Consider the following 24,979-nt stretch of genomic DNA (forward strand, 5'->3'; position numbering starts at 1 on the left):
TTCCGTGCGGTTCGATTTTCTGTCAGTTCTGGTTGTTTTTTTGTTTTTAAGTTGTTGTTGTCCTTCTTTTGGTTGTGCGAGGAGACGCAGTGTGTCTACCTATGCTTCCATCTTGAATTCTCCAGACCACATTTTCCAGACCCAAAACTAGGCACTATATTCTGTCAATTCTATCCTTCTGTTGTGAGGGACAGAGTTTAGGTACCAGAAGTTAGGGACTAATAAAACAGATGATAGAGAATCAGGACTGGCCCACATTTACCTGGACATACAATTAATTGTCACCTTAAGAGTCACCTTAAGAATGTCAGATCTGGAGGGCAAGTGTCTTGCCTCCAAAGTCATCAGCCGATGGGCAGCGTTAGCCCAGAGCACTTTTTTTCACTGCTTCAGCAAGGTGGCTCCCCAAGGATGGGACCCCTGGAAAGCACCCAGAGAGGGTCCCCAGGCAGGGACCAGGAGGCTGACCCCCACAGCCTTTCCGGCACCTGACAGGCCCAGGTGTGGCCAGTGGGCCCCGTCTTGTCCCGTTGTGAATAATCCAGGTGAGACCTTTGTGAAAGCCAGTTTCTTTATTTATTCCAATAACCCAGTCCAAAAATGGGACAGAGATGCCAGCGTTGGGAACTCATACCAAACACTCAGCTCAAAGAACATCGCTCCACCCGAGAAACTACATACGGAAGGCTCCTGACCCTCGTTTAAAACCGACTCCTATCCTTTACATTTTGGCACCGTAGTCCTAAACACTGACTCAAATAAACCCATAAATAGCTCGCCTCTCTCCCACTTCTTAGAAGCAACAACACTAAGTGACTTTCAGAATGTGCTTAGTTGAAATTCCTGAACTTTGGCTCGGGTTTGAGGTCAGTCCCATCTAAGCACCTGAGGCCTCTCTACCCTGGACTTGTCCCCACCCCCCGCCCCAGTCCCACCCCACAGTTCTCGCCACAGGTTCGACATCACAACACAATGTCCTTCAAGGGTGACAAGACTGAGTTTGCCATCCAGGTGTTAACCCCCTCTCCCCTACGGCCACGGGTTCCAGGCAGGGTCCAAGGGCTGTGTTTCCAGCCCTGCGGTGTGCACGGAGGTCACAGACACGTGGGAGATGCGGGCACTGGGGCCACGCTGTTGAAACTGTTCAGTCGTAGAAGGCAGAGCCCCTCACAGCCCACACCTCACCTTTGCACAAAAACAAAAAGAAGGCCCTTTCTCAAGACCACTGCCGTCAGCTGGAAAACTGTCATCATAAGTCCACAAATCCACAAAGTCCAGGAAGTGAGCAGCACGTCCTGGGCTGTGGTGCTCTGGAGCGGAGCACGCCCGTGCAGCCACCTGCAGGCGTCCAGCTTGAAGCCCTCCCCCAGTTCCCTGAGCACTAACTGCCGGATTGGGTGTGTAACACACATGACACACATGGACATGCAGCTATGTAGTTTTCAGAGCCCTTCACATCCATGTGCTCACTGACTCTCGGCGGACCCCCATGAGCTGGCAGAGCTGGAAGGCATCAGCTTCACTTCTCTGGTGATAGAATTACAGGGCACAGGTTTGGGAGGTTTCTGAGACCGGCGATCCCCAGTCCGTAGGTCTTCCCTAGCGGGACCTGCAGAACTCCTGGGAGGCATCTACAAACCCGTACGGGCGGTAAGCACTGCGAACTAGATAAGCTCTGTGTGGCCCACAGAGGCACACCTGTTTAAACGCACCTGGATGTTCTGGTGAGCGATTAAACGAAAATTTACTTTTCAAACGAAAGACCCATTACAACCAACACCTGAAGAAATGTCAGCATGTCTTCTATACTTAGTGGCATGTTTTTAGCTCTGTGAATCAAGCAATAAAGAAATAAGATTAAGGATTTAGTAACTCTTAAGTAAAAGTAAAAACCTGAGGGCACGTTAAGGCAGCACGAGGGCTGCCAATGGCTTCGAGTCGTGGCCACACTGGCCAGACCGTGCTTGTGGAGGCAGCTCCCCTGTTTCCTCCCGCCCCACAGTTTAGGGGTAGAATCACTGGCTGTACAATTCCAGCTGAGGAACAAGGCCTCCCGTGAATGCCTAATAAGCTGCCTGGATCTTAGGAGTTCTCCACCGTTTCTTTCATTCATTCATTCATTCATTCATTTATTCGGTGAGTGCCTCCAGCTCAGTGGGGAGGGTATATTTAGCCACAGAGTAAAACACTCACTATCCACTTTAGACAGATTTTTGCAATGTAGAACCAGAAGGGATATAATGGTTCTCCGCGTCCAGCCCAGAACCCAAGGCCTGGAGAGGACGGGGGGCACACAAGGCCTTGCAGCAAGTTTGAAGCAGGTCAGCAGTTGGATGCCCGAGTCTCCTAACTCCCAGTCCAGGGCTTATTTCTCGCAGCGTAGTCTCTGCCTCTCGTTCTGAGGAAGAAGGCTTTGTGCATCCTCGGTCTCAATAAGCCCGTGACGACGTGAGGATGCAGAATGGTGGTCCTCGCTTGTCTGCAGGCACGTCTGCGAAGCCCTGGATTGGGACAGTTATGAAGCATCCTCAGGGTGTCCTGGCTAAAGCCACCAGTTGTTTGGGTTGTTCAAGGGCGTGCTTGAGTGCGAAGCACAGCTTTCAATCTGGACTTTGGGTCCCAGGGCTTGTGAGGTTCTGGGAGGAGAAAAAGAACAGAAGTTTTAGCCAGAGCCCAATTATTTGTAGGTTCCACTCCCATCAACACAGCATACGAGTTCCCCCTCTGGGTCTTTGCTCACACAGCACCTTCCACCTGCCATGTCCTTTCCCCCGTCTACAGCCTCTCCATCCTCAAAAATCAATGCCTGCCACCTCCTGGAAGTCTCCCAGAACCAATTTGCTTTATTGGCCTCAATTACCACTAATGGGGCATTTAATTGATATTAAATTTTGTCATCAGTAAACATTCTGTCCTCTCCACCAGCAGAACATTCCACGGGCCCTCGCAGAGCCTCGTGCGCTACCCATGGGTCGCATGAATGAAAGGATGAATGAATGGGTGAAACCAGAGGATGGAGTCAGGGTCCTGAGGGTGTCAGAACTCATGTGTCTGTAATGTCTTTCCCGAAGAACTCAGATCACTCCATAAGCTATTACCTAATCCATCTTAGGGGCCAAACTGTCTGTAATACCCCCATTCTCCGGGGGAAGACAGTGAGGCCGAGAAAAGAGAGGTCTAAGGTCACGAGGAGTTCTCAGCAAGAAAACAAGCCAAAGCCGTGTGGAGCATTGGAATAACAAGGTACAAGCGTCATGGCGTAAGACCAGCTTTCTTGTAAGCCTCAGCCCACGCATCCAAAGCTCGTTCCAGGAGAGGGACACAGTGCAAGTAAGTGGTGGTGATGCCTCTGCCGCAGCGCTCTGGTTTCCTGGGACGCAGAAGTTCTGGGTCTGTGTGTCCCACACCAATAAACAACATTTCTTTCCTTTAAAGTCACGTCCTCGCTCAGTAGCTTCTGCTCTATAGAGTGGGGTCCCATGTTTGTAAGCAGGTTATCTTAAGTGGACTTGAGAGGGGAAGGGAAAATTGTTCATCAGGGCCCTCCAGAAAACATGTGAAAACTCAGACTTAAAAAAAAAAACATTGATAAGTATTATTTCTAAAGGGAACATCTCAGAGCCTTGAGCGAGGGAAAAGCACGAAAGCAATCGGAAGAGTGGGAGTAACTGCAGGGGGAGGCTGCTGTTAATCCTCCAGCCAAGGTCGGGATGGAGCGCCTCCAGGAAGCCCTCCAGAAGCAAACAGCCCATGGAGCCTTCTCATCTACCTCCACCACCCCTTATTTGAATGTGATCTAACTTTGCTTTGCTATTTAAATTTTATGACAGTCGCAAGTTGGGAAGCCAAGCAGCAGAACCCATGAAATAATAAGGGGGCGCGCTTAGCTAGCAGCCAGCTCAGTGTTCCATACTGATGTCGAAAAGTATGAAAATGCGCGCAGTTAGACGCCAGAGCCAATAAGGAAAATGCAAGTAGAGCCAGTGAGGGTGTGGGGAGAGAAAACGGTCACCGCGGTGTAGAACGGTCTCAAAAGGCCTCAGCAAGCAGGTGGCATTTGAGCTGGACCCCAGAAGTCCTGAACTGGGCAGGGGGGAGGGGGCAGTAAGCAGATCCTGTCTTGACCATGACCCTGTCCTCCTCGCTTGTGCCCTTGTGCCTCATCGCCGATTCTCACCTGCTGGGCCTCCCTGCATGGGAACTGGGGGTAGCGCAGACCCATCAGGCTGAGGACGTTGTGACAATTGTTGGCCAAGCCAAAGGCAAACTGGTAGGGCCTCTCGGCGGGGTTCCTGTTGGACTCCAGGGAGCGGGCGCCCTGTCTGCGAAGGGTGGCGGTCAGCTTTACGAGGGATGAGTCTGGAAGCTGGTAAAAAAACCTTTTAAAGCTGGGGTGCCGCCTGATCTGGAAGCAGAAATGAAGACAGGCCATCAGTGTTGCTGGCAGGGGACCCTCCCACCCACGGCCAGGCAGGATGCGCCTCATTGTCTCTGGGACGAGCTCCTGGGTTCAGTTCCTCCACCGCCCACAGCCATTCAGCATCTGTGCTGCAAAGTCCGGCTGCAAATAGCAGGACAAAGTGGGGGGAAAGTGCAGGGCTTTGGACCCAGACAAGTACGTTTAAATCGCCTCCACCAGCTGTGTGACCTCTCTGAGCCTCTGCTTGGTCATGTAGAAAATGGGAGGAATAACACCCCACCCCCCACTGTTGTTGGGGGAGGGGGTTAGGTGAGGTGGTTTATGCGAAATGTTTTGTCAGCGTAGATGTGGGTGACTTTCAGTTCCCACCCTAGACCTCCCCTTCTTCATACTTAAATGTCTTAAGGCTGGGCTCCCCCTGAGGCCGACCCAGACACAAGGTCTGGGGTGAGCTCCTGTGTGTTGAAAGTGACCCCGGGAAACAGTGATGGGAAAATGAAGACCCCGGGTGAGGAAGGGAAAGCAGCCACACAGGCTGGCTACTGGAGCCCACCCCCCACGGGGCATTCCAGGAACCAGCTCCTCAAAGCTCTCTCCGCCCCAGGGCGAGGAGCTGGGGGCTGTGTCCATCAGTTCCTATCAGCCATTGGTTTTGGGCTGCTCCTGGGGAGGGAGAGGGTGTCCATTCTAACCGTCACATGGTGGCAAAGTGGCACTGGGGGCCAGTCCTCAGGAAAAGTGTTTAGGCTCCAGCCGTGGGGAGTCGGCCGAACAGTGTAAGGCGCCTGCAGGCCCTCCAGCTGATCTCTGTGCCAGTGACCTGAGCTCCACCCGATGACCCCTTCATCTGCGGTATCTGTTTCTTTCTCCAGGTAGACTGTGAGGTTGGGGGGGCAGGGGACTGTCTGTTACAGGCAACCTAGCAGGGGAGGGAAATCTAAAAGGCTTCCCCAGAGGTGGGACGCGAGCAGCACTTCAAGGAGGGTTTGGATTGGGGAGGTCCTGGCTGGCCGGGGAGCCACATGACTTTTATATTATTTTAAACTAACATTTATCTCATCTGCTACGTGTGGGGCACTTTCCATATACACGCTAAAACTTTGTCAGGTAGGTATTAATCTCCATTTTGCAAAAGAGGAAACTGAGGCTCAAAGAGGTAAACAGACACGGCCAAGGTCGGCCAGAGACAGAAATGGGGATTGAACCCAGGTCTCAGTGGTGGGTCGATGAGACCCCTGGGGTTGCCCTTGGGGGGACTAAGTAGTTCTTACCTGCTCCCCCAAGTGGCCATCCACTTCTTGGAGAAGGGCCACCAGCTTCTGGATGATCAGCTCCTCTGAGGAAAGTAGAGAAGTGAGAGACTGTTGACAAGTTCTGCAGTAACACATCTACGGGTTACGACTATTTTGTCTCTAAAACGGAGCACACGGATGGGTTATGAAGGGCACAGAAAAACCTCCCCTCGGCGAGAGCTGCAGCCTGAGAGCTTCGTTTGGGTTTGCTTTATAGCAACAGAAGGGACTTCGGGTGTTGCCCTTCCCCTGTAACCATCAGACAGATGGGAAAACCGAGACCCCTCGATGGCCCGTATCCAGGCTACTGAGTAGCACGGTCAGGAATGGGAGTTGGGGCCAGGAATAGCTAATCAGAATGCAGGGAGGGGAACTCCATGGCTACCGATGGAGCAGGAATGTGCCCATGGGCCCGGGCTATAAGCAGCGCTCTGCAGGTGGCTGCTCGTACCAAGGGTTAACTGTAAATATTCAGGGAAATTGTCCACCCATTGTTATAAAGTGTTGGCAGCTTGAAATCGGCCACGGTGGGGATGTTTATGCCACAAAAATCTTCAAAGGCTACAGATCGGGGCTTCCCTTCTGGACACGGCTCCTCCAAGAACTTGTTTGCCAGTATGCCACTGATTATGAGACCAGAGCAAGCTAGGGATTTAATGAAACATTCAAGCAAACCACAGGGGTGGGGTGCAGGGAAGTTATATGCCACAGAATAGACAGGTGTTCTCTACCTGAAAAAGTCTCTTCGGCTCTCCACCTCCAACCCTGTCCCAACAGCCCCAGTGGGCAGGCCAACCCTATCTCCTCCCTGCCCTCAGAGTCTCCCGGGTGTTCGTCAGCTGCCCTCCCAGGTCCCCACTCAAGTATGGCCTGTGAGAGAAACATCAGTCGGTTGCCTCTCACACCTCCAACGGGGAACCTGGCCCGCAACCAAGGCACATGCCCTGACTGGGGGTGAAACGAGTGACCTTTGGCTTTGTGGGACGACGCGCGACCCGCTGAGCCACACCAGCCAGGGCCTCAGGTCTGGCCTGTGAACTCCATGGGGCACCATCCCAGGGGACAGCAGATGGCACTAACTAGATTCACACGCTCCATCAGGCAGAGGTCTCCCTTCCAACTTGTGGCTTCTGGCCTGGGAGGATGCTTCTGAGGATCCAACTCGTCCCTCTTCTGTAGGCGAAGACTCCTGGAACTCAGGACCCTCCAGCTCTGAGGGCAAAAAAGAGCTGGTGTGAGTGTGTTTGCACCCGTCTCAAATCCACAAACAAATCACTGCACGAGAGGGGTCCTGGTTTTCCAGGCTCCTGGATGAGCCCCCAGTTCCCCTGGACCCACCTCAGAGGAGTTTACAGGACTCTATTTGCCCCTCCAGAAATCTCATTCTTTCTTTCTTCCACCAACCCCCTCTGCCTCCTCCATGCCCAGGTGGAAAATGAGCAGGTGAACGCACTTCCTCTTTAACTCTGCGAGGCTCTGCCCATTCACTTAGCCTGTCGGAACCTCACTTGCTTCATCTGGACAACGGGAGTAACGACACTGGCCTCTCGGGTTTATGAGCTGGTTCAATGAGATAATGTGTGACAGCGGCATACAGTAGGTGCTCCATAAACGTCCTGGTAATCACTGAAAACCAGTGGGCCTCGTGCTCGGGTGCAGCGAAGAACAACCCAGGGCATGTCCTCCCTCCTCAGACCTGGGTCTGGGCTCTAGTAGCTTTCCAGGTGATTCTGATGCACTTGTCTAACGTACAGATGCACTGTTCTCCTACCACATTTGTTTCTAAATGTGTGTGGGGGGGAATGGGGGAGTGTGTTGTGAGTGGTGGGTCCGGGACAGCAACCCGCTCCTCTCCCCTCCCCACAGGCCTCTCACACCTCCCCACTCTGCTCAGAGCAGAGGGCAAAAGTCCGGACTGAATGAGAGGCCACACAGCTGGCCAACCCCTGCTCTGGAGGAAGCCTAGGGTCAGAGGCAGCCTGTTACCATGGCAATACCAGGCCTACTCACCAAGGCTGCTGGCAATGGAGGGCCGATGGCCCCCAACGCACAGGGGCAGATAGCTGGGCCTCTTGAGCAACCGGGACTCCGGGCTGGCAGCGCCTGCCGCTGCCCCTCTCTTGGGCTCCTTGGAGCCATGTTTCTTATGAGAAAAGGCTCTTATGAAGCTGGACTTTCTCTCTTGGGATTTCTTCCTGCAGGGTGGGGTCAGGTGTTCTACAGCCACCTCTGGCTCCTGGACATGAAGTTGCTGCGGGCCAGAGGAGAGATTGAGTTATGGCCCTTGACTTTGAGGAAATTGCAAGTGAGCTGGGGAAAGAGACCCGCATCCCCTGAAACCAGAGAGACCCACTGTGGCCTAGAGAGTGTGGCCCAGAAAAAACAGCCATTGATGCTCAGAGGTGGGAAAACGAGAGTGTCCTGCAGCCTCAGGAAGGTGGAGGGTCAGGAGCAGGGGTCTGGCAAGATGTAGAATTGGGGCAGACGCAGGGAAGTTACGACACCGGGCCGTGGCCAGGGGGATCCATAGTGAGTGTCAGGGTTAGCGGTGAGTGTCCTCCTCACCTTCTCTCCCTCCTGTTCCTCCTCATCTTGGAGTAGGGCGATGATCTTCTGGATAAATTTTTCTAAAAAAGAACAAAGTAGTTGCTTACACTCCAGTAAGAGAAACACATTTCTATGGTCAGTCTTCATTTCCTAAGGCCCTGGGCGGGTGATTCTCATGAGTGTCCAAAGTGCTAATGAGCTTGTGTTTATGGCCGTCTCAGTCCTGCCCCACTGGGGACCCACAGTTTCTCAGACCTGGCCTGAGGGCAGAGCTGGTTTCAAAGGAACACACTCTTTATTCATTCCCAGTGAGGGCACACATGTGCCGCTCTTAGGTGTAAGGAATGGCACAGGGGCCCTACGTGGTTCCCCTTCACGGCACACTTTTTTGTGAAAAGCAAACAAGGCCAAATGGAGTTAGGGGAAAGCAGGTCTTTTTTTTTTTTTAATTGATTTGAGAGAGAGAGACATTAATTTGTTGCTCCCCTTATTTATGCATTCATTGGTTGATTCTTGTATGTGTTCTGACTGGGGATCGAACCCACAGCCTTGGCTTATGGAGGTGATGCTCTAACCAACTGAGCTCCCCGGCCAGGGTAGAAGCAGATCTCTAAGAGTATCTTCAGGCATATGGAACTGACAGTGATTACGATTCTAAGATCGGCTCCGCCAATCATAAAACAGTAATGATGACGGCAGCTACCATTTGTTGAGCTTCTCTCCTATGGCCCCTACCCCTTCCTCTCCTCTTTACCTCTCCTGGGGCTCTGAGCAGCCACAATGATAATAATAACAAGTGACAGCTCACATTCATTAGCTGATAACAGGTACTGCTCTAAGCACTTCACCTGCATTCGTTCATTTAGCGCCTCCCACAGCTCTATGAAGTCAGTACTATTATTATCCCCATTACACTGATGAGGAAACTGAGACCAGAGGTGAAGCAACTTGTCCCAGTAAATGCGGCTGGAAGAGGTCAGAGTCCGAATTCAAACCCAGGCCTTACATCACACTGTCTACAGAGCCCGTGCCGTGGGCCAGTGCCTGCCTACAGCGCCTGACGTCGGCCCCAGCAAGGAGGGCATTTCGCATGGATGCCAGACAGGGTGAGTAACAGCAGTGTGGCTCCACCTGCCTCCCGGGCTGCTGCACTCAGAGGGAGGTCAGGGCGGGTCTCTGACTCTTTCTGCTTGTTCCTCTTCTACAAGTGGTGGGGCCGGGCCACAGGTTTTCTAAGGGACCTCTGAGAAAAAGGGAGGGGAACTGACGGCATTCTGAGGCTCTGTCCAGCTGCAAGTCCTCTCCGGGTCCCCGGCTTCCCGCTTGGGTGGAAAGTTCAAAGGGACTGGGATCCCCACAATCTGTAGACAAGGCCTCTTGGACTTCGGGTTCTTCCGAGCCTGAGTGGCACAATGAAATGGTGTGTTTTGTTAGTTCCGAGGCTGTGAGCTACTAGAGACGTTAGCCCAGCCGCCGCCACCCACTCTGAGGCCGGATCGCGGTGGGGTGAGCCTGGGTGGACGTGAGCTGCTGGGCAGGGCCTTTGCACTTCCACACCTGGCCTCCTGGGCTTCGCTCCCTCGCCTCCCTCCCCCTAGCGACCTCACCCCTCCATCATCTTGGCTTGATCCACCAGTTGGAGAGTAAATGCCACAGAAGGAGTTAACACATCTGGCCAGAAGCCCCTGAATGAAAGTTCCCTCTTTGGTGTCAAGTATCAACCCCTCTTTTTTAAAATGCAAATTACCCTGCCCCGGATGACCTGCTACGCAGTTCCTCCCTGATAGCCCAGACGTCCTTTCTCCCTCGTCTCTGGCTCCATCACTGATGGGCCATGACCTCAAACACATTGTCTTACCTCCCTGAGTATCTGTTCCCCCCCCTGTAAGATGGAGATAATAAAATGGAGATAATAAAATGGCATAGGGCAAGTCCTATTTTACAGGCCAAGACACAGAGGCACAGAGATGGAGAAGGTACAGCTCAGAGCCCAGATCTCCCGCCTCCCAGTCTCCACTTTCTTCCTGCCTGGGCTCCACACTGCCAGGGTGCGGAAGCTGAGGCTGCAGAGAGATGGGGACGATGGGGGTCCCTGAACACTATTTCCACTGGGGCTTTGAGGGCTTGTCAAGGCCGTGAGGTTTCATGTGTGAAGGTGGCCTGCTGGCATCCCTTTTCTCCTCCCCAGGGCCCCCCCCCCCCCATAGCTGCTCAGGGAACAGCAAAAGTCAACTGGGCCGGCTGCTCTTCCAGTGGCCAATTCCATCCCTGGGGGAACTTCCAGAGCTGGAGGCAGCTGCAGTGTTGCTATGGTAACAGTAAGCCTGCTCACCAAGGCTGCTGGCAACGGAGGGCCGATTGCCCCGGACACATAGGTACAGAAAGCTGGGCCTCTTGGACGGCCGGAACTCCGGGCTGGAAACGCCTGCAGCCCCCGCTCTCTTGGGCTCCTCAGAGCCAAGTTTCTTACGAGAAAAGCTTTTCTTGAGGTTAGACTTCTTCTCCTGGGATTTCTTCCTGAGGGGTGGTATTGAGTTTTGTGGAGCCACCTCTGGCTGAGAGGCTAGAAGTTGCTGTGGGGAAATGAGAGAAACTGAGTCGGGCCCCTGACCTTGAGGAGAGAGAAAAGCTCCCTGAGAAGCAACTGAATAGCAACCAAATGCTTCAGGGCGGCCCCAGGCAAGGGAAGTGACAGAGCCCTCATCGGGGGAGCTGGGAGGCCTGGAAGGACCCGGTAGGCTCGGTAGGCTCGGGCAGGAGGAGGAAGGGGAGAGAGAGAAGGAGGATGGGTGGAGGAGGAGGCGCAGGCCCCTGGGAATCTTCCAGGCAGTTGGCTCCTCACCTCATCCCACCTGTCTCCCGCTTCTCGGAGAATTTGCACTATCATCCGGATGATAGTTTCCTCTGGAAGAAAGTGAACGTACCAGTTAATCTTTCTAGATGCACAGAATGCTTCGACCGCTGAGACCACCAGGCCCTTCTGTGTCAAATGAGGGTCCTCCTCAAAGAGGCCCTTTCGGCCACAGAGTGGCAGAAGCACCATATCCCAGGCTGGGCCTTCTGAGAGAGGGTAGGAAGGTCCACAGGAAGGGCACTTGGCCAAAGAAGGAAATTTCGTGCTGGAAATACTAGGTCAGTCCTTCAGGCATTAAATTCGTGCCCCACTATTTCCTTAGAACTCCACAGATCTGTGAATATCTGCTTTGGGTTCGGCAAGCTGTGTGACCCTGGGTAAAGTTCTTGATCTCTCTGGGCCTTCATCTCTTCCCCTGTGAAATGTGGATCATCATCCCTGTTCTGCTTCCCTCGGAAGACTGTCAGGCCACCCAATGAGGGGCTGTGCTTGGAAATACTTTGCAAGGCCAATGCTGACCTTCCAACCTGCCATATGTCAGTCAGAAGCCTGGCCTAAGGTGGGGCTAGAGGAAGGAGGGACTCCAGTCCACCTGCCATGTGATGCCTCAGCCACACCACCAAGTCTTACCAGAGAAGCCACAAGCAACATCAATGGTTTCCTTTGATACCCCACCCACCTCCTCAAAAACAATCACTCTGAGAGGCCTCTGCTGGCTGCCAGCTAGCTGGTGAGGGTGCACAGAAGGAGGAGCACAGGAGGTCCCCGTCCCCGGGGCGTCTGCAGACTGTTTCACCCCTCGCTCACCTCCCACACCTCCTGCACTCGCCTCCCTCACTCCTCTCATTCATAAATCCTTCCTGGCTTTTTCTCCGTGACTCGGTCTACCAGCCGATTTCCTCTCACATGAGATAACAGCATGTAAAATAAACATCCTTCCCAATAACCAACTGAACGCCTTTTAGTTATTCTTTGACAGATGAATTTAAAGATCCTCTGTTTCGTATCTTTAAAAATATGCCCGTTCTTTACAGGGAATTAGATTAATGCAACATTGTTGATTTTATTAGGGGCAATAACTGGACTGCGGTTGTGTATGAGACTGCCCTATTTCTTGGTGACCCGTGCTTAAGTATTTAAGAATGAGGCATTATTTTACTAAAAATGGTTCAGCAACTAAAGCACATATGCGTGTGTGCGAAGCGAGGCAAATACGGCCAGCTGTTAACAACTGTGAGTATATGAGTGTGCCCAGAACTATTCTATCCACTCTTCCGTGTATTTAAATATATATGAACTCTATATTCCTCTAAATTCCTTTTATAAATTTAAAGACACACACACAAAGTCCCATGCTTATAAACACACAAGGAGGAGCATCTGCCAGTGGCCGTTCTAACTCCCAAGTCTCCCTTCTGTGAAACTCTAAAATAAGGAAATGTGGCCAGAAGCGGCAGAAGGGGTAGTCAGATCAGCACATGCATTTTGAGAGCAACCACTGAAGCCCTAAGCGGTCATCCAGAGCAGTCCATCTCATTGGGCAGTGGCTGCCCCAGCTGCAGGCAAAGAGGACACAGTAGATTCTGACTCACGGTCCAGCTGTTTGAGATCCTCTTCCTGACAGCCGCCTGTGGCTTGGGAAGAAGGTGCAGGGACGCCAGCATCCTGGCCTTCGATGAGCAAGGACTGGGGCTGATGAGCATCCTCCCCGCCTGGAATAAAGACAAACGCTAGTGTGGGTGTGAGGGGTGGGGCACAAGGGGTATGTCAGGAACATTCTTCTGATACAAGCAAATAGCACAGAATTCCCAGCAGGAGGCACTGCTGTAGCCAGCTCTAGTCCTTACGGAAACTTCAGAAACACACCAAGATTTCCATCTGAAAAGAGTCTGCCTCAACCCAGACCTCCTCCCCTCCACTCCCCCAAATATCCTAGATCTTCCTTGAGTCTCTTCTCCCCATTTCAACACGCTCACTTTTTGATGCTACAGGGCAAAGCTCCATCTCCCTCCACGTGGCTCTGGGTGTTCAACTCCAGGACGCTAGGAGTCGGAAAAAGAAGGCACCTCGGGGACCAGCTCCTTCTTTTTACAGGTGAGGAGTCAAAGGTTCCAGAGAGGAGCAGCAATTTGCTCAAGGTCACACAGCAAGTTTATTCCCGAGGCAGCCGAGTCTAGAACCAGCACCCCAGGAGCTGGCTCTGTCTCCCTCCCTGATGCCCAGCGCCAGCCACATGTGGACTATGCAGAGGGTAGGGCTCCCATCCGCACCTCCTCCCTGCCTTCCCCTTTCTCCCGGGTCCACGTTTAGAGTAATCAACAATAACAGCTATCATTTATAGAGCACTTTCCACATGCCAGCTCTGGGCCACGGCCACTGACAAAAACTTAAAGCTCAGAAAGGAAAGGCACCAGCCCCTAGTCACACAGCTGGTTGGTGGTAGAAATGCCTCAAAGAAGTTACACAGTGCTGTCGTTCCTGATAGTTGTCCTACCTTCCAGGTCCCCTCTTTTGAGAGGTTTGAGGAGCCAGCTTAGAGCACACGAGCCCTTGGGGGTGGGGCAATGCGGTTACCATAGAAACGGGCACAATCTGCTCACCCCTGCGTCCAGGCCCCTGGTCAGCCTCTTCAGAGAAGGAGACTGCAGCCGTCTTGGGCAGCGCTGCCTCTTGGCTTTCGACTTCCTGACCTTGGACCCCGTTGGTCTGCTCATCAACATGTTTCTTGTGATGATGTTTCTTGCGGCTGGCCTTCTTGTCGTGGGCTTTCTTTTGGGGAGCTGGCTCCCCCGGTGACTCAGAGGTTTCTGCGGGCTGGGGGAGGCCCTCCTTCCCCTTTGCTCTCCTGCTGGCCTTTTCTCTGGTCTCCTCAGGGCCTGTCCTCAGGAAGAAGTTCATCACAGTCTTCAGCAACCCCTGCTGGGCCTGAGTCTGGGCCTTGTCCTTCTTGGCATCCTTCAGAGGCCTCTGATCACTGGGGAGAAGCTCCCTGGTCCCCTCCTGGCCGAGGGCTGTGCCTGTGGTGCCTGGATCCTCCGAAGCCCTTGGGCTCTTGGGATGCTTGTTCCCATCACTGGTGCTCCTTGGAAGTGCCTGCCTGGAGAGGGTGGTGGGCAGGGAAGGGCACTGGCAGCCCCATGACTCTGAGTCCTTCCTGGGGTTCAGTGATGTGTCCAGAGACCTGGCTCTTCTCCCAGAGAGAGGCTTCCTGGGGCCCCGTGGATGCTCCATTGGGCTACAACCAAAAGAAACAGCTCCCTTAGAAGAGCCTGCTGGTTGGAGACTGCCCAGGTGGGCCAGCATGCTGACCGGTGTGCGCATGCACCCTGCCCACTGACCCAGGGATCTCAGCTCTCAAGGCCATCAGCTCATTTTCATTCCTTGACTACTCTAGGAGGGAGGTGTATGGGAGGCCATGCCCCATGTCTCATTGTGCCCTCCCCCTCCCACCCCTGAGCCCCCAGAAGGAACACAACCCTGCCAACACCTTGATTTTGGTCTTCAGACCAGAACTGTGAGAAAGGCAATTCATATTGTTCCAAAGCCGAGGGGTGTGTGCTATTCTGTTCCTGCAGCTGCAGGAAATGCACACAGCTGGAGCAAGAGGCCCAGGCCTGCCCCTTACCAGAGGCGCTTGGGCAGCTCACACGCGTTTTCTGGCCCAATAGCCTCATTTGTCCCGGGCCTGAGACCTGCCCGTCTATGTCATTATCTGCTAAGAATATTTCCCAAGACAGCTCAGTAAATGGCAACTCTTTTCTTCCAGGTGCTCAAGACAAAAATTAGAAGTCATCTCTGACTCCTTGTTTCTCTCACTCCCCAAACCTGACCCACCAGCAAAGCTTGTCAGCTCCACTTTCACCTGCGTCCAGACCTCAGTCAACCAGTCGCCTCACCTCCTCCACCTCCGCTCACCTGGACTCTCTCATCCACCTCCTAACTGGTCTCTGGCTCCATTCTTGTCCCTCTCGCAGCGATTGCTCCTCTCTGCGCCACGGGGCTTATCCAACATAGGTTAGAGAAGGTGATGGACTCTCCCTCCTCCAGGGGCTCCCCTGCTGCTCAGAGTCAAAGTACAAGTCCGGGCAAGACCTCACAACCTGGTCTCATCACCTGTCCAGTCACCTCTCACTCTCTCCACTCCAATCACACAGCCCTGCTCGCCCTCAGGCCCATTCTGCCTCTTTCTAGACCATTCTGCCTAGAGACAGCCTTATAATGTGTTCCCTCCCTTCCTTCAGGGAATCTGCTGAAATGCCATCTTCCCACAGAGATCCGCCCTGTGCACCCCCATCAGCACATCCTCTCCCCACCTTACCCCATGCCCCGATGTTCAACCGTCTGTTGTCTGAGTCTCTCCCCCTCCCCTTTGTCTGTCCTGCATCCTGAGTCCGTCCTAGGCCTTGCATCCTAGAACAAGCACCGCCCATCGGTGGCACTCAGGAAGCACCTATCAAACAAGCGAATAAATGTGTGCCACCAACTGCAAACTGCACAATGCGTAGGGCATCCCTGGTCGTGTGGCAACACACAATGGATGTCTCACAGCAGCGGGGCCTGCTCTGCTGCGCCCAGGACGTGCTGCCCCTGGAAGGACAAAGGAGCCAGCTCCTTGCAGCGCTCAAGCAGCCCGCCTGCGGGCAGTTCGTTTCTGTGTCTTTACTCTGAAGTTCCCGGGCTTTCCAGTTCTTCCAGAGTTTTTCAGAAACCCTTTGCCCTTTGGTGGAAGGTAAACAAAGAATAAAACATGGTTTGAATCCCAAACCCAAGCTCCCAGAGATTCCTGTGGAGTTCAGATTCATGGATTGACTGCTCTGGCTTGTAATTACAGACTTATCATGCATTTACTAAGTATAATTTAGTGTATTTGTACTCTATATTATGTATTTATTCACATCTTATCTCCTGCCCTTACTGATCCATTTATTTTAAAATGTCCGCTATTACTATGTCCAGCTTAGAGATGAGAATAAGAACCTAAAATTGTGATTTCAGATGTGGAGGAATTCATGTGGACGTGAGGAAGATGCATAAAGAGAGAGGAACATAAAGGCATGGGGGAACAAGGGGATGTTTGAAGGTGACAGTGACATTCCGGGTGCCTTCTCTCCTTCCAGCACACGTCTGGGGACAAAGGACCAGGCAGGATGGCCAGAGGCCAGCGGCTACCACCGGCACTGCTGGGCGTCCACATGTGGACGGCCCCGGAAGAAATGACAAAATGGGCCAGGGAGAAGGCAGGCAACTTGGACGCTTTATCGGTTGTTTAATGTCCCTTAAGAGGCATATCTGAGTTGTAGAAAAACTTTCAGCAATACACGTTGTGCCTTACGCGAGGCGCAGACTGATGCTCTTGAAAGCCCACCTTAGGTCTGTGCTTCCGAAACACAGAGGGGAGCAGGATAAGGAGAAGAAGTCATAGGAGAAAATACTTTTCTTCCTTCTCACTTTTTTTCCCAACAAACATTTAACAGGCTCCTATTACCTACTGGAACTATGCTCCGTGCTAGGGAAGTAACAATGGACAAGGTGCAGGTGGCCCCCGCAAGAGGCTGCTCCGGTCTCCTTCAGGCAGGCGGGAGTGGGGTGTGAGTGAGTGGGGCTGACAGTGACCCTCCGTTTCCCTGATCCACCTCTCTTTAGGGACACATGGTTCAAAGAGAAGAAAAATTTAGGTGAGGCCCTATTTGATTTTAAAGCCTAAGCAAGCTGGGCCGGACACATTTGCTGAATGTCAGGGCGCTCGCTGATTTTCCCGAATGTTCCTGTGCTCAGGACCACACAGGACACCCTTGCTGGACTCAGCCCCTCTTCTTCCTGCGTGAAACGGGCTTGGGGAGGAGCCTGTGGTGTGGAGGGCTGAAGCATCCTTCCCTAGCTAATGAAAAAAGAGGCGCAGTAATCTTTTCAAAACCTATCGTTGCTATGGAAACTGTTTTTGCCATTGCTGATGGTGGCAGCGTTCTACCGCATTCAAAGGACACGCTGCTACTTCTAATCAGAGCATGAGTACATCACCGGCAGTGATGTTTTTTCAAGAAGACTGTCTTGATTTGGCCACCCCCTCCCGGGAACAGCAGTGCTCTGAGCCCAGAGGGAGGAGGGGGAAAGGGGAGGAGCAGCTGCAGCTGCAGAGGCACGGGAGGCGGGATGGGTGATGTGAAACCCTGGCCCCATGAGAGTGTTTCCCCAGTGAAGAGAGACTCCAGGACCTCCCATGGCTTCCTAATTCCAAACCCGTTCCCCCTCCTCCTCTAAGCTGCTGCAGCCTTTGCTACCATATCCACTCTCTTCTTCCTGCAAACTCTTTCCTCTCTGGGCAGCTGTGACTAATCTCAGCCTGGTTCCCCTCCCTCCCGCTTGTCTGAGGCTCCTTTTCCTTGAAGTTCAAAGAGTCTGCCTTCCAGCCTTGGGCCCGGGTTAAGAGAGTGTGGCTGGAGGGTAAGCCCACCCACCCCAGACAGACACTCTGGAAGAGCCTCTCTTGCCCAGGTGTCCTTGGACTTCAGTGCCTCTAAGCCCTGAGAAGGCTGTATTTTCTCTCGCACACACACCAATTCTGTGTGTGTTGAAGTGAGATCCTTCCAGACTTTTGGTGTCCGTCCAGAATTCATCAACGTGAGACTTTCTCTTTCCTTCCTCTTTTTTCTTGTTCTGCGCCCCTGAGGGGCCACCCACATGCCACCTGGCTGTCGGGGAGGGACGTGCTTCCAGACCAGTAACCCCAAGACAGCAGCAGGTCCTCACAGCAGGGACACCCAGCTGCTTTTGTAAGCTTTTTTAGCACCTTGGCAGAGAGTGGGTGCAGAGCAAAGTCCAGTCTGCTCAGAAACACCCAAGTATCTACAGACCCAGGCCCTCTGATAAGACGTACTCACAGAGCTGACCCTGAGTCACTGTGGAAGTTTGCTGATTTTTCCCAAACATGCTGCCATTTGGGTTTATTATCTTGGTATACGCTGACCTCACCTGTATATGATTCTCTCATTTACTCATCCAGCTGGGTTACTCTGTAACTGCTCGGGCGCCGGGCGGGTTTCCTAGGTTTGCCGCCACACTCCCCACCCCTGAGCCCCACACAGTGTGTGCAGCACACGTGTGGGCCCGTGTCAACGCCCTCAGACACTCTGCTATGCTCGGAATGTTTGTGCCCCTCCCCCCACGTTCATTGTTAAATCCTAACGCCCAGTGAGTTGGTGGGGACCTTAGCAGGTGGGGCCTTTGGGAGGTGGCTAGGTCACTAGAGCAGAGCCCTCGTGAACAGGATTAATGCCCTTCCAAAGGACACCCCCAAGGGCTCCCTTGCTTATTCCATTATGTGGGGACCCAGAGAGAAGTTGACTGTCTGTGAACCAGGAAACTTGCACCAAACACTGAACCTGCCGGCATGTCAGTCTCGATCCTCCAGCCTCCAGAACTGTGAGAAGTGTCTGTGGCTTATAAGCCGCCCAGTCTGTGGTCGTTTTTTACTGCAGCCCGAACACACTCATTGTCATAGACACACACTCGCACACACTGTAACCTACAAGGACTCATATCATAGCACCTTGTATTGTTCCCGCCCCAAGTTCAAGAGGATAATTATCTGAGCACCTGTTTGCCGTCTGCCTTCCTAACCCACATTCCTGGGAGAGGACGTGAGCCTGCCTGGGCCCCTGCCGTGTCCACACGGCCTGGGAGTCTCTCGGTGATTGAGGAACGAACAAATGATGCACAGACGGGCGTAGACGTGACCAGCTCACCCATGTGCTGACACACGCACCCAGAACGCCTTTTCGTCTACGCTCTCTCATTTCGTCCTGGTCCTGCCCCGGCATCAGGCAGGCCGCAGAGGGGAGTAGAGGCTCCAAAGGGTTAAGAGACTTGCCCAAGGTCCCACAGCCCGAAGCAGAGACAGTTGGGGCTTGAATACACTCCTGTGGGTTCTAAATTCTTTATTCTCTCTCCTACACCAAGGGGCCTCCAGTAAATGCAGACACACACAGACTTAGAGGTGAGCCAAACTGCTATTTCACACCAACGGAGATAACTACATCTACGCACACACCTGCTGCAACCTGTACACACTGACCACACAGCATGTGTGCCCAGGCAGAGACACACCTGCGCCCCGGAGGCAGAGACTGTACAGGGCAGGGCTCGCAGACTCCTGGCCTGGAGGGTCACAGCTGCACCCTGAGCTCCTGTTTGTTTATCTTCAGCACAGGTGGCCCCTTGGACGCTCCAAAGCCCTAGGGTGAAAGCCATTCTCTTCGGAGCTCAAAGCCTTCAGCCTGGGCTCCCTCAATGGTGTGGGTCCCCCCACAGGTCACACCTCCCCACGTGCAGAGGAGCAAGGGCTCCTAGGGGAGACACTCAACCTCCACGGGCCTGACTCTTGGGGGACAAGGCGGTCACCTCTTCCCTCAACACTGGACTCATCCCGCTCCCATGCCCAGCTCCCAGGTATTGGATGGTAACAATTCGATGTATTCCTTCTCCTTGGTGGGGTCCCTAGCAGGGTCCTACAGGACCTGACAGGTGGCCAGCCCCACCTCCTGCCATGTAGGACTTCTTTCTGCCCCTTCCCCGGAAGACAGATGCGCAGCCCCCATTGGAACGACCCCTGCAACAGGAACTCACTGCCCTTGGAGGCAGAACATTCTACGGTCAGCCAGCATGGGTTTTAAGGAAGGTCCTCCTCAGGCTGAGCTGAAGTCCTCACACCCCTGAGGAGAGGTCATGTCACCCCTCGAGTTCAGCCTGCTCCTGTCCTTAAGCCCTCATTGTCCAGGTCTCTCGAGTCACATTGCTTCTAGACCCATTGCCCTTCCCTGGGTCCTTCTCCACTTAAAGACGTGAGGCCCGGATGGAGGGCTCCAGGTCCCACTGGGCTCTGCGTCTGAAGCATCAGGTCACAGGGTCATTTGAGCAGCCATGTGACACCACTGAGGGTGTCAGCTCTGCCTGGGCCACCTCACAGCTCAGTGTAAAGTGTGGACTTTGACCGTCTGTCTGCCTGTTCCTTATTGTTATCGTGAAACTATCACCTGGGGCCTAGTTTCCAGAAGGTTGGGGATTTGCATCTTTTGAGGATTTTTCAATTTTTCAGTCTTCAGTCCCAAAGAATGAACTCCCTAACGGTGAACAGAAGGCACTATGAGCCCGCAGCAGGCGGACTTGCAGCGGGCAGTGGGGTGTCATTCATAAAGCTGGAGAATGTCCGCAACGCCCACTGCTCCCCTCCACCCAACGCTGGGGTTTGTGCTCCGGGGTGCCCACACACCACCCCCATCACTTGTATCTTTTATCCCAGACCCCAGTGTGATGGTCCCCTCCAATCTTAGTCAGAGCAGCAGGCCCCCAGAATTCTTTTCATAAGATCTCCCTGTCCTTGAACTAACTTCCAAAATTCTTAAAATCTTAACCTTAACCCAGCCACAGGCAATCATATCACCTCCCTTTTATGTGTTTTCCTTTACTACGTATCTTCTCAGAAAGTCTATTCTTTGACCTGTACAACATCCTACAGAAAAATGAGCAGATGAAGTATAGAACGCCATCCCGTTCTGTAAACAAGAAAACGGAGTCCCAAGAAAGCAGTGTTCCTTGCTCAGGGTTGCTGGGCTAGTAAGCAGCAGGGCTGGGACCTGCGTTCGGAGCTTATAGGTCCAGGTTTGCTCAGAGCTCCTCACATGACAGCTGACTGAGGTTACGTCATGGGCCCTACTCCGTCTTTCTAGAAAGGAAGAAGCCGAGGCCCGGGGAGGGCCCAGCAAGCTGGAAGCAATAATGGGAATGGACCCACGGTCTGACTCCTGGCCCTACACTGCTTTCAGAACCCCAAATTACTTACCCACTGCTCCAAGCCCCCTAAGGAAGGAGTATCGTTGAATGAACCTTGGACCACGAAAGTCACTTCTGTCCCAGGACACGCTTGGCCAGGACCTCCGGACCGGGCAGCTCTGTGTCAGGACGCTGAGAGGCCGAGCACCCCTCTTCTGCCACAGGTTGTCCCCAGTGAGGGATTGTAGGCCCGGCTCCCCCAGGGAGAGGATGCGGCTGTGGATGCTGCCACTGTCCAGAGCATCTCAGAAGATGCTTCGGCCACAGCCCTATATAGGCGCCTCCCAAGAGCTGAGCTCACGGGCAGCCAACCCAGGAGCCGCCCACTGTGCCTGGTCCCGTCCCGTCCCCATGCTGCCTCTCGCTCCTCCAAAGATAGGAAGCTTACCTCAGCTACCCTGGAAAAAAACAAACCAGTTTCGCTCGACAACTTCCTTATTACCCTCAAACCCAACAAGAAACTGACTCTCAGAAAACAACCCTGGCCTGGCTGGAGGCCAGGCCTCAGAATAAAAAACAAATGCTTATGGAAAACCCAAGTGAGAGGAAAAAGGAGGATGTAGTTTTATCATCCCCACACGGTCCCTCAGTTCTCTCTGAAGCATGCCGGAGAAAGAAGGAGCGAGTAAGCAAGGTCACGGAATGGAACACATATGCTCCTTGACCCGGAGACAAAACTCAGCAGGACGGGATGCGGGCATGTTTCCCAAACCCTGCTGCCCTGGGTGCAGTGGCCATGAGTGTTGACAGAACATTCTAACAAGTCTTTCAGAAATCACATTTTCACTTTCTGCGGCACTGGAATTTTTTTTTTTTTTTTTTTAGGTAGAATACATACATGTTTATGATCAGAAAAGAAGAACTAGTTTTATGTAAACCAGACCAAAAAAAATCAGAAATTTTATTCGGTTACCTGACATGGGGAGGTATTACAAATTACAATTTCCAGAGTGTAAATATAGCTGTATTTACAAAATAGTTCAAAAATAAATATTGAAAGTGCTGAGCTTTAGAGTTGCCCAAGGCGGGAGCCATCTGCCCGCTAGCTGTGTGACCTCTGGCAGGAGACACCGCATCTCGGAGCTTGTTTCTCACTCAAAAAATAAGTGCTCTTGTTTATGTATAAAAGTATATATCCATGGAGTATATGATAATGATTGGAAAGAAAGAAGACAATGTATTGCGTGCCAGGCATTTTCCGAGTCCTGTGCGTTGAGCACCTAACACCTCGTTAGTGCACAATAAAGGGCCGACGTGCTGTTTTCTAGCAGAGTTATTAAGGCTTCATTCATTCAAGGTTTCTGTCAGCGAACAGGTCTGGGTCCAGCCATGTGCTGGGCCCCGTCTCAACACTGAATTTAGAGAATGTATCAGCTCAAGAGCCCACGTGAGCTTCCAACAAGGGTTCTATTAGACCCTCAGCTTCATTGATGTCACAGAGCTGAGTTTTCCTACCCACCTCCGCCAAGCCCTGAGTGCCTCCTACACGCCGCTTCGTAGTGGGAGCCCTGGCCAGCCCTCGAGGGCTCACGGTGCAGCTGGGAAGAGAGGACACAGAGAAAGTCTGAAAGCGGGTGGAGGGGCAGGGGGAGTTACTGTTTTGTGGGTACAGAGAATCAGCGTGGGAAGATGAGCAAGTTCTAGATGGTTGCACAACAGTGCGAATGTGCTTAACGCTACTGGGCTGCAGAATTAAACATGGTGAAAATGGGCAATTCTGTCATGCGTATTTTACCATAATTAAAAAAATAAGTCAGATGGAAGGGCAAGGCAGCCCACTGGGGGTGAGGAGCGGGAAACCGTGTGCACGGACCCACCCTAGCCCCAGTCCTGCCACCCACAGGTGCTCACAGGAGGGGGAGCCATCCCGGGCTGATCTGAGGCCATCCTGGGCCTTGGGTGCCTTCTCTGACCAGGCGGAGGGGCAACCTGGCTGTGTCCTCGGTGCCTGTCAAAGACCAAGCCTCGGGCATCTGTGAAGAGACACTTGGCCTGTGGCCGGGGCTGGCTTCGTGATGTGAGCAGCCCAGAGCCAAATGAAAAGGAAGGGTCCCATGTTCAAAAGCATGAAGGATTTTGAGACAGAGACAGCGGAGCGTGAAACTAGTGGAGGCCCCTCTGAGGGTGGCCCTGTGCAGCTTCCGCAGGCTCCACAGCCATCCAGGGGACACTGACGGGGACATTCCTAAGCAAACGCTGTGAGGAAGGATGACCAGAGAAGGAGGAGAGGAAGGTTGGGAAGAAAATATTTTTTAAGTTTTAATTTGAGTATAACATGTCAAAGTGCACAAATCGTGACTATACAGCCTGATGAATGTTCACAAAGGGGATAAAGAAACCTGTGTCTCCCACACGCAGACTAAGAAACGAAACATTACTGTGGAGTGAACAAACGGTCATATATTCACAAAATGAGGAATTTTCTTTTCCTGAGAGTCTGTACGTTTGTTTAGAAAGATGATTGTCCCTCTTGTGTGACCTGGGTATGCCACATGGGGACATAGAAATAAACTTGGTCTTGAGTGGAATTGAAGGAATCAATGGCGTGGTTCTGAATGACATGTTTAAGAGAGGAAGAATTTCCACCGGAGACACTCAAACCCCTCTGGGTTTGGAACCCCTTTTCCCAGAAATCTGCCTCCGTACTGGCAAGAGAATTTGCATTATGGAAATTAGCACCTGCCTTTGGTGACTCCCAGGAGCAAAGAACAAGTGTGTGAACCCCCCTCCTTTCCAGGGCCACACCCTCTGCTGGGAATCCACCAATTCAAAGTCCAGCCCTGACACTGCTTGGGCTTCCCACCAGCTGAGCCTCCTGGAGATCTGTCTTCGGGACCAATGTCCCCTGGCCAGAAGGGAGTCTCAGAATGCTCTTTTGGTTCTTGTACAAAATGACTGAAGTTAGGTCTTGTGCCTAAAGTGCTCAATGAATCTCAATTCCCATCCACACTCCCCTGCCTCAGGGCCTCTTCCTGTCCCTCCAGGGGCTCCCAGCATCTCCCCATCCTTCAGTTGTTCCCAAGTCCCCACTACAAGTGGGCAACTCAGCTGGCTATCATGACAGCTAGCAGCTGTGACATTAGACGGAGCCACACTGGGGACAGTGCGGCTCACTAGTTACAGCATTAACAACAGCAGTCATTTGTGGAATGTTTACTGTACGTCACGCCCTGTACTAACACCTTTTACATGCGTTATCTAGTTTTATCCTCATAATGTTTCTAAAATAGACACTGTTTTATTTACAAATTTGAAAGCGATGCTCCAAAAGGTTAAATGCTTAAGTGACACTGCTAAATGGCAGATTAAGACCTGTCAGCCAGTCTCCAAAGCATGTCGTTAACCATGGCACTCCACTGTTAATCTGAACCTCGGTTTTCACAGCTGTGCATGGGAATAAATGATACCAGGCTCGCAGGATTGCTGAGAAAGTTCCAGGAGGCCCTGAAAGAAGGTAGTTCCAGGTTTGCTGCAGCAGCTCGATGACCCAGCTGGAACCAGTTTTATGCTGATGCTTGTCTCCTTGTGATCACAAGATGGCTGCGCAGACCCCTCTGTGTCCCCCTCACAGTCCCCTTCAGAGGTTGACAAGAAGGGCAAGGGGATGGTGTCCTGGGTGGCTTCACTTTCAAGCTGAAGAGTTTTCCTAGACATTTCTCAGAAGAACTTTCCTATGTCTTATTGGTCAAAACTAGTTATATGACCAGCCCTGGCTGCAAGGGAGGCTGGGAAAACGAGTAGGTGGCCAGGGAGAAGGGGGTTAGAAATAGAGGGGGCCCTGCCTGACATGGCAGTGCGGGTAATCCTCACACCTGCGGAAGTGATTTTTCCATGTTGTCTTCACCAGACCAGGAGAACACTGAGGACAAGAACCTCCTCATGTTTCCCTCTGCACCCTCAGAACGTAGCCCAGTGCTCAGCGCTGAGAAGGTGCCCAAAAGTTCCCACTGAATGGATGAGTGAATGAGTAAGTGAGTGAATCAATCAATATTTGACCTTCCTCCTTCCTTGCTTCTACCACCAACAGCCCGTACAGAGGCA

At 52.6% G+C, this 24,979-nt stretch overlaps 1 protein-coding gene across 1 annotated transcript; it reads right to left on the minus strand.

Moving 5' to 3' along the window:
- Nucleotides 1-568: 568 nt before the first annotated feature.
- BNIP5 (BCL2 interacting protein 5) lies at nt 569-21,302 on the minus strand. Its single transcript, XM_045193228.2, has 12 exons — nt 20,949-21,302; nt 13,714-14,348; nt 12,706-12,825; nt 11,102-11,163; nt 10,592-10,832; nt 9,528-9,659; nt 8,278-8,339; nt 7,723-7,963; nt 6,793-6,924; nt 5,692-5,756; nt 4,178-4,405; nt 569-2,636 (listed from the first exon to the last, which is right to left on the minus strand). Exons 2-12 carry the CDS (start codon nt 14,342-14,344, stop codon nt 2,601-2,603), a joined length of 1,950 nt encoding a protein of 649 aa, XP_045049163.2. The 5' UTR covers nt 14,345-14,348; nt 20,949-21,302; the 3' UTR covers nt 569-2,600.
- Nucleotides 21,303-24,979: the final 3,677 nt, after the last annotated feature.

This window comes from Desmodus rotundus, chromosome 11, assembly GCF_022682495.2.
Source record: "Desmodus rotundus isolate HL8 chromosome 11, HLdesRot8A.1, whole genome shotgun sequence".
NCBI lineage: Eukaryota > Metazoa > Chordata > Mammalia > Chiroptera > Phyllostomidae > Desmodus > Desmodus rotundus.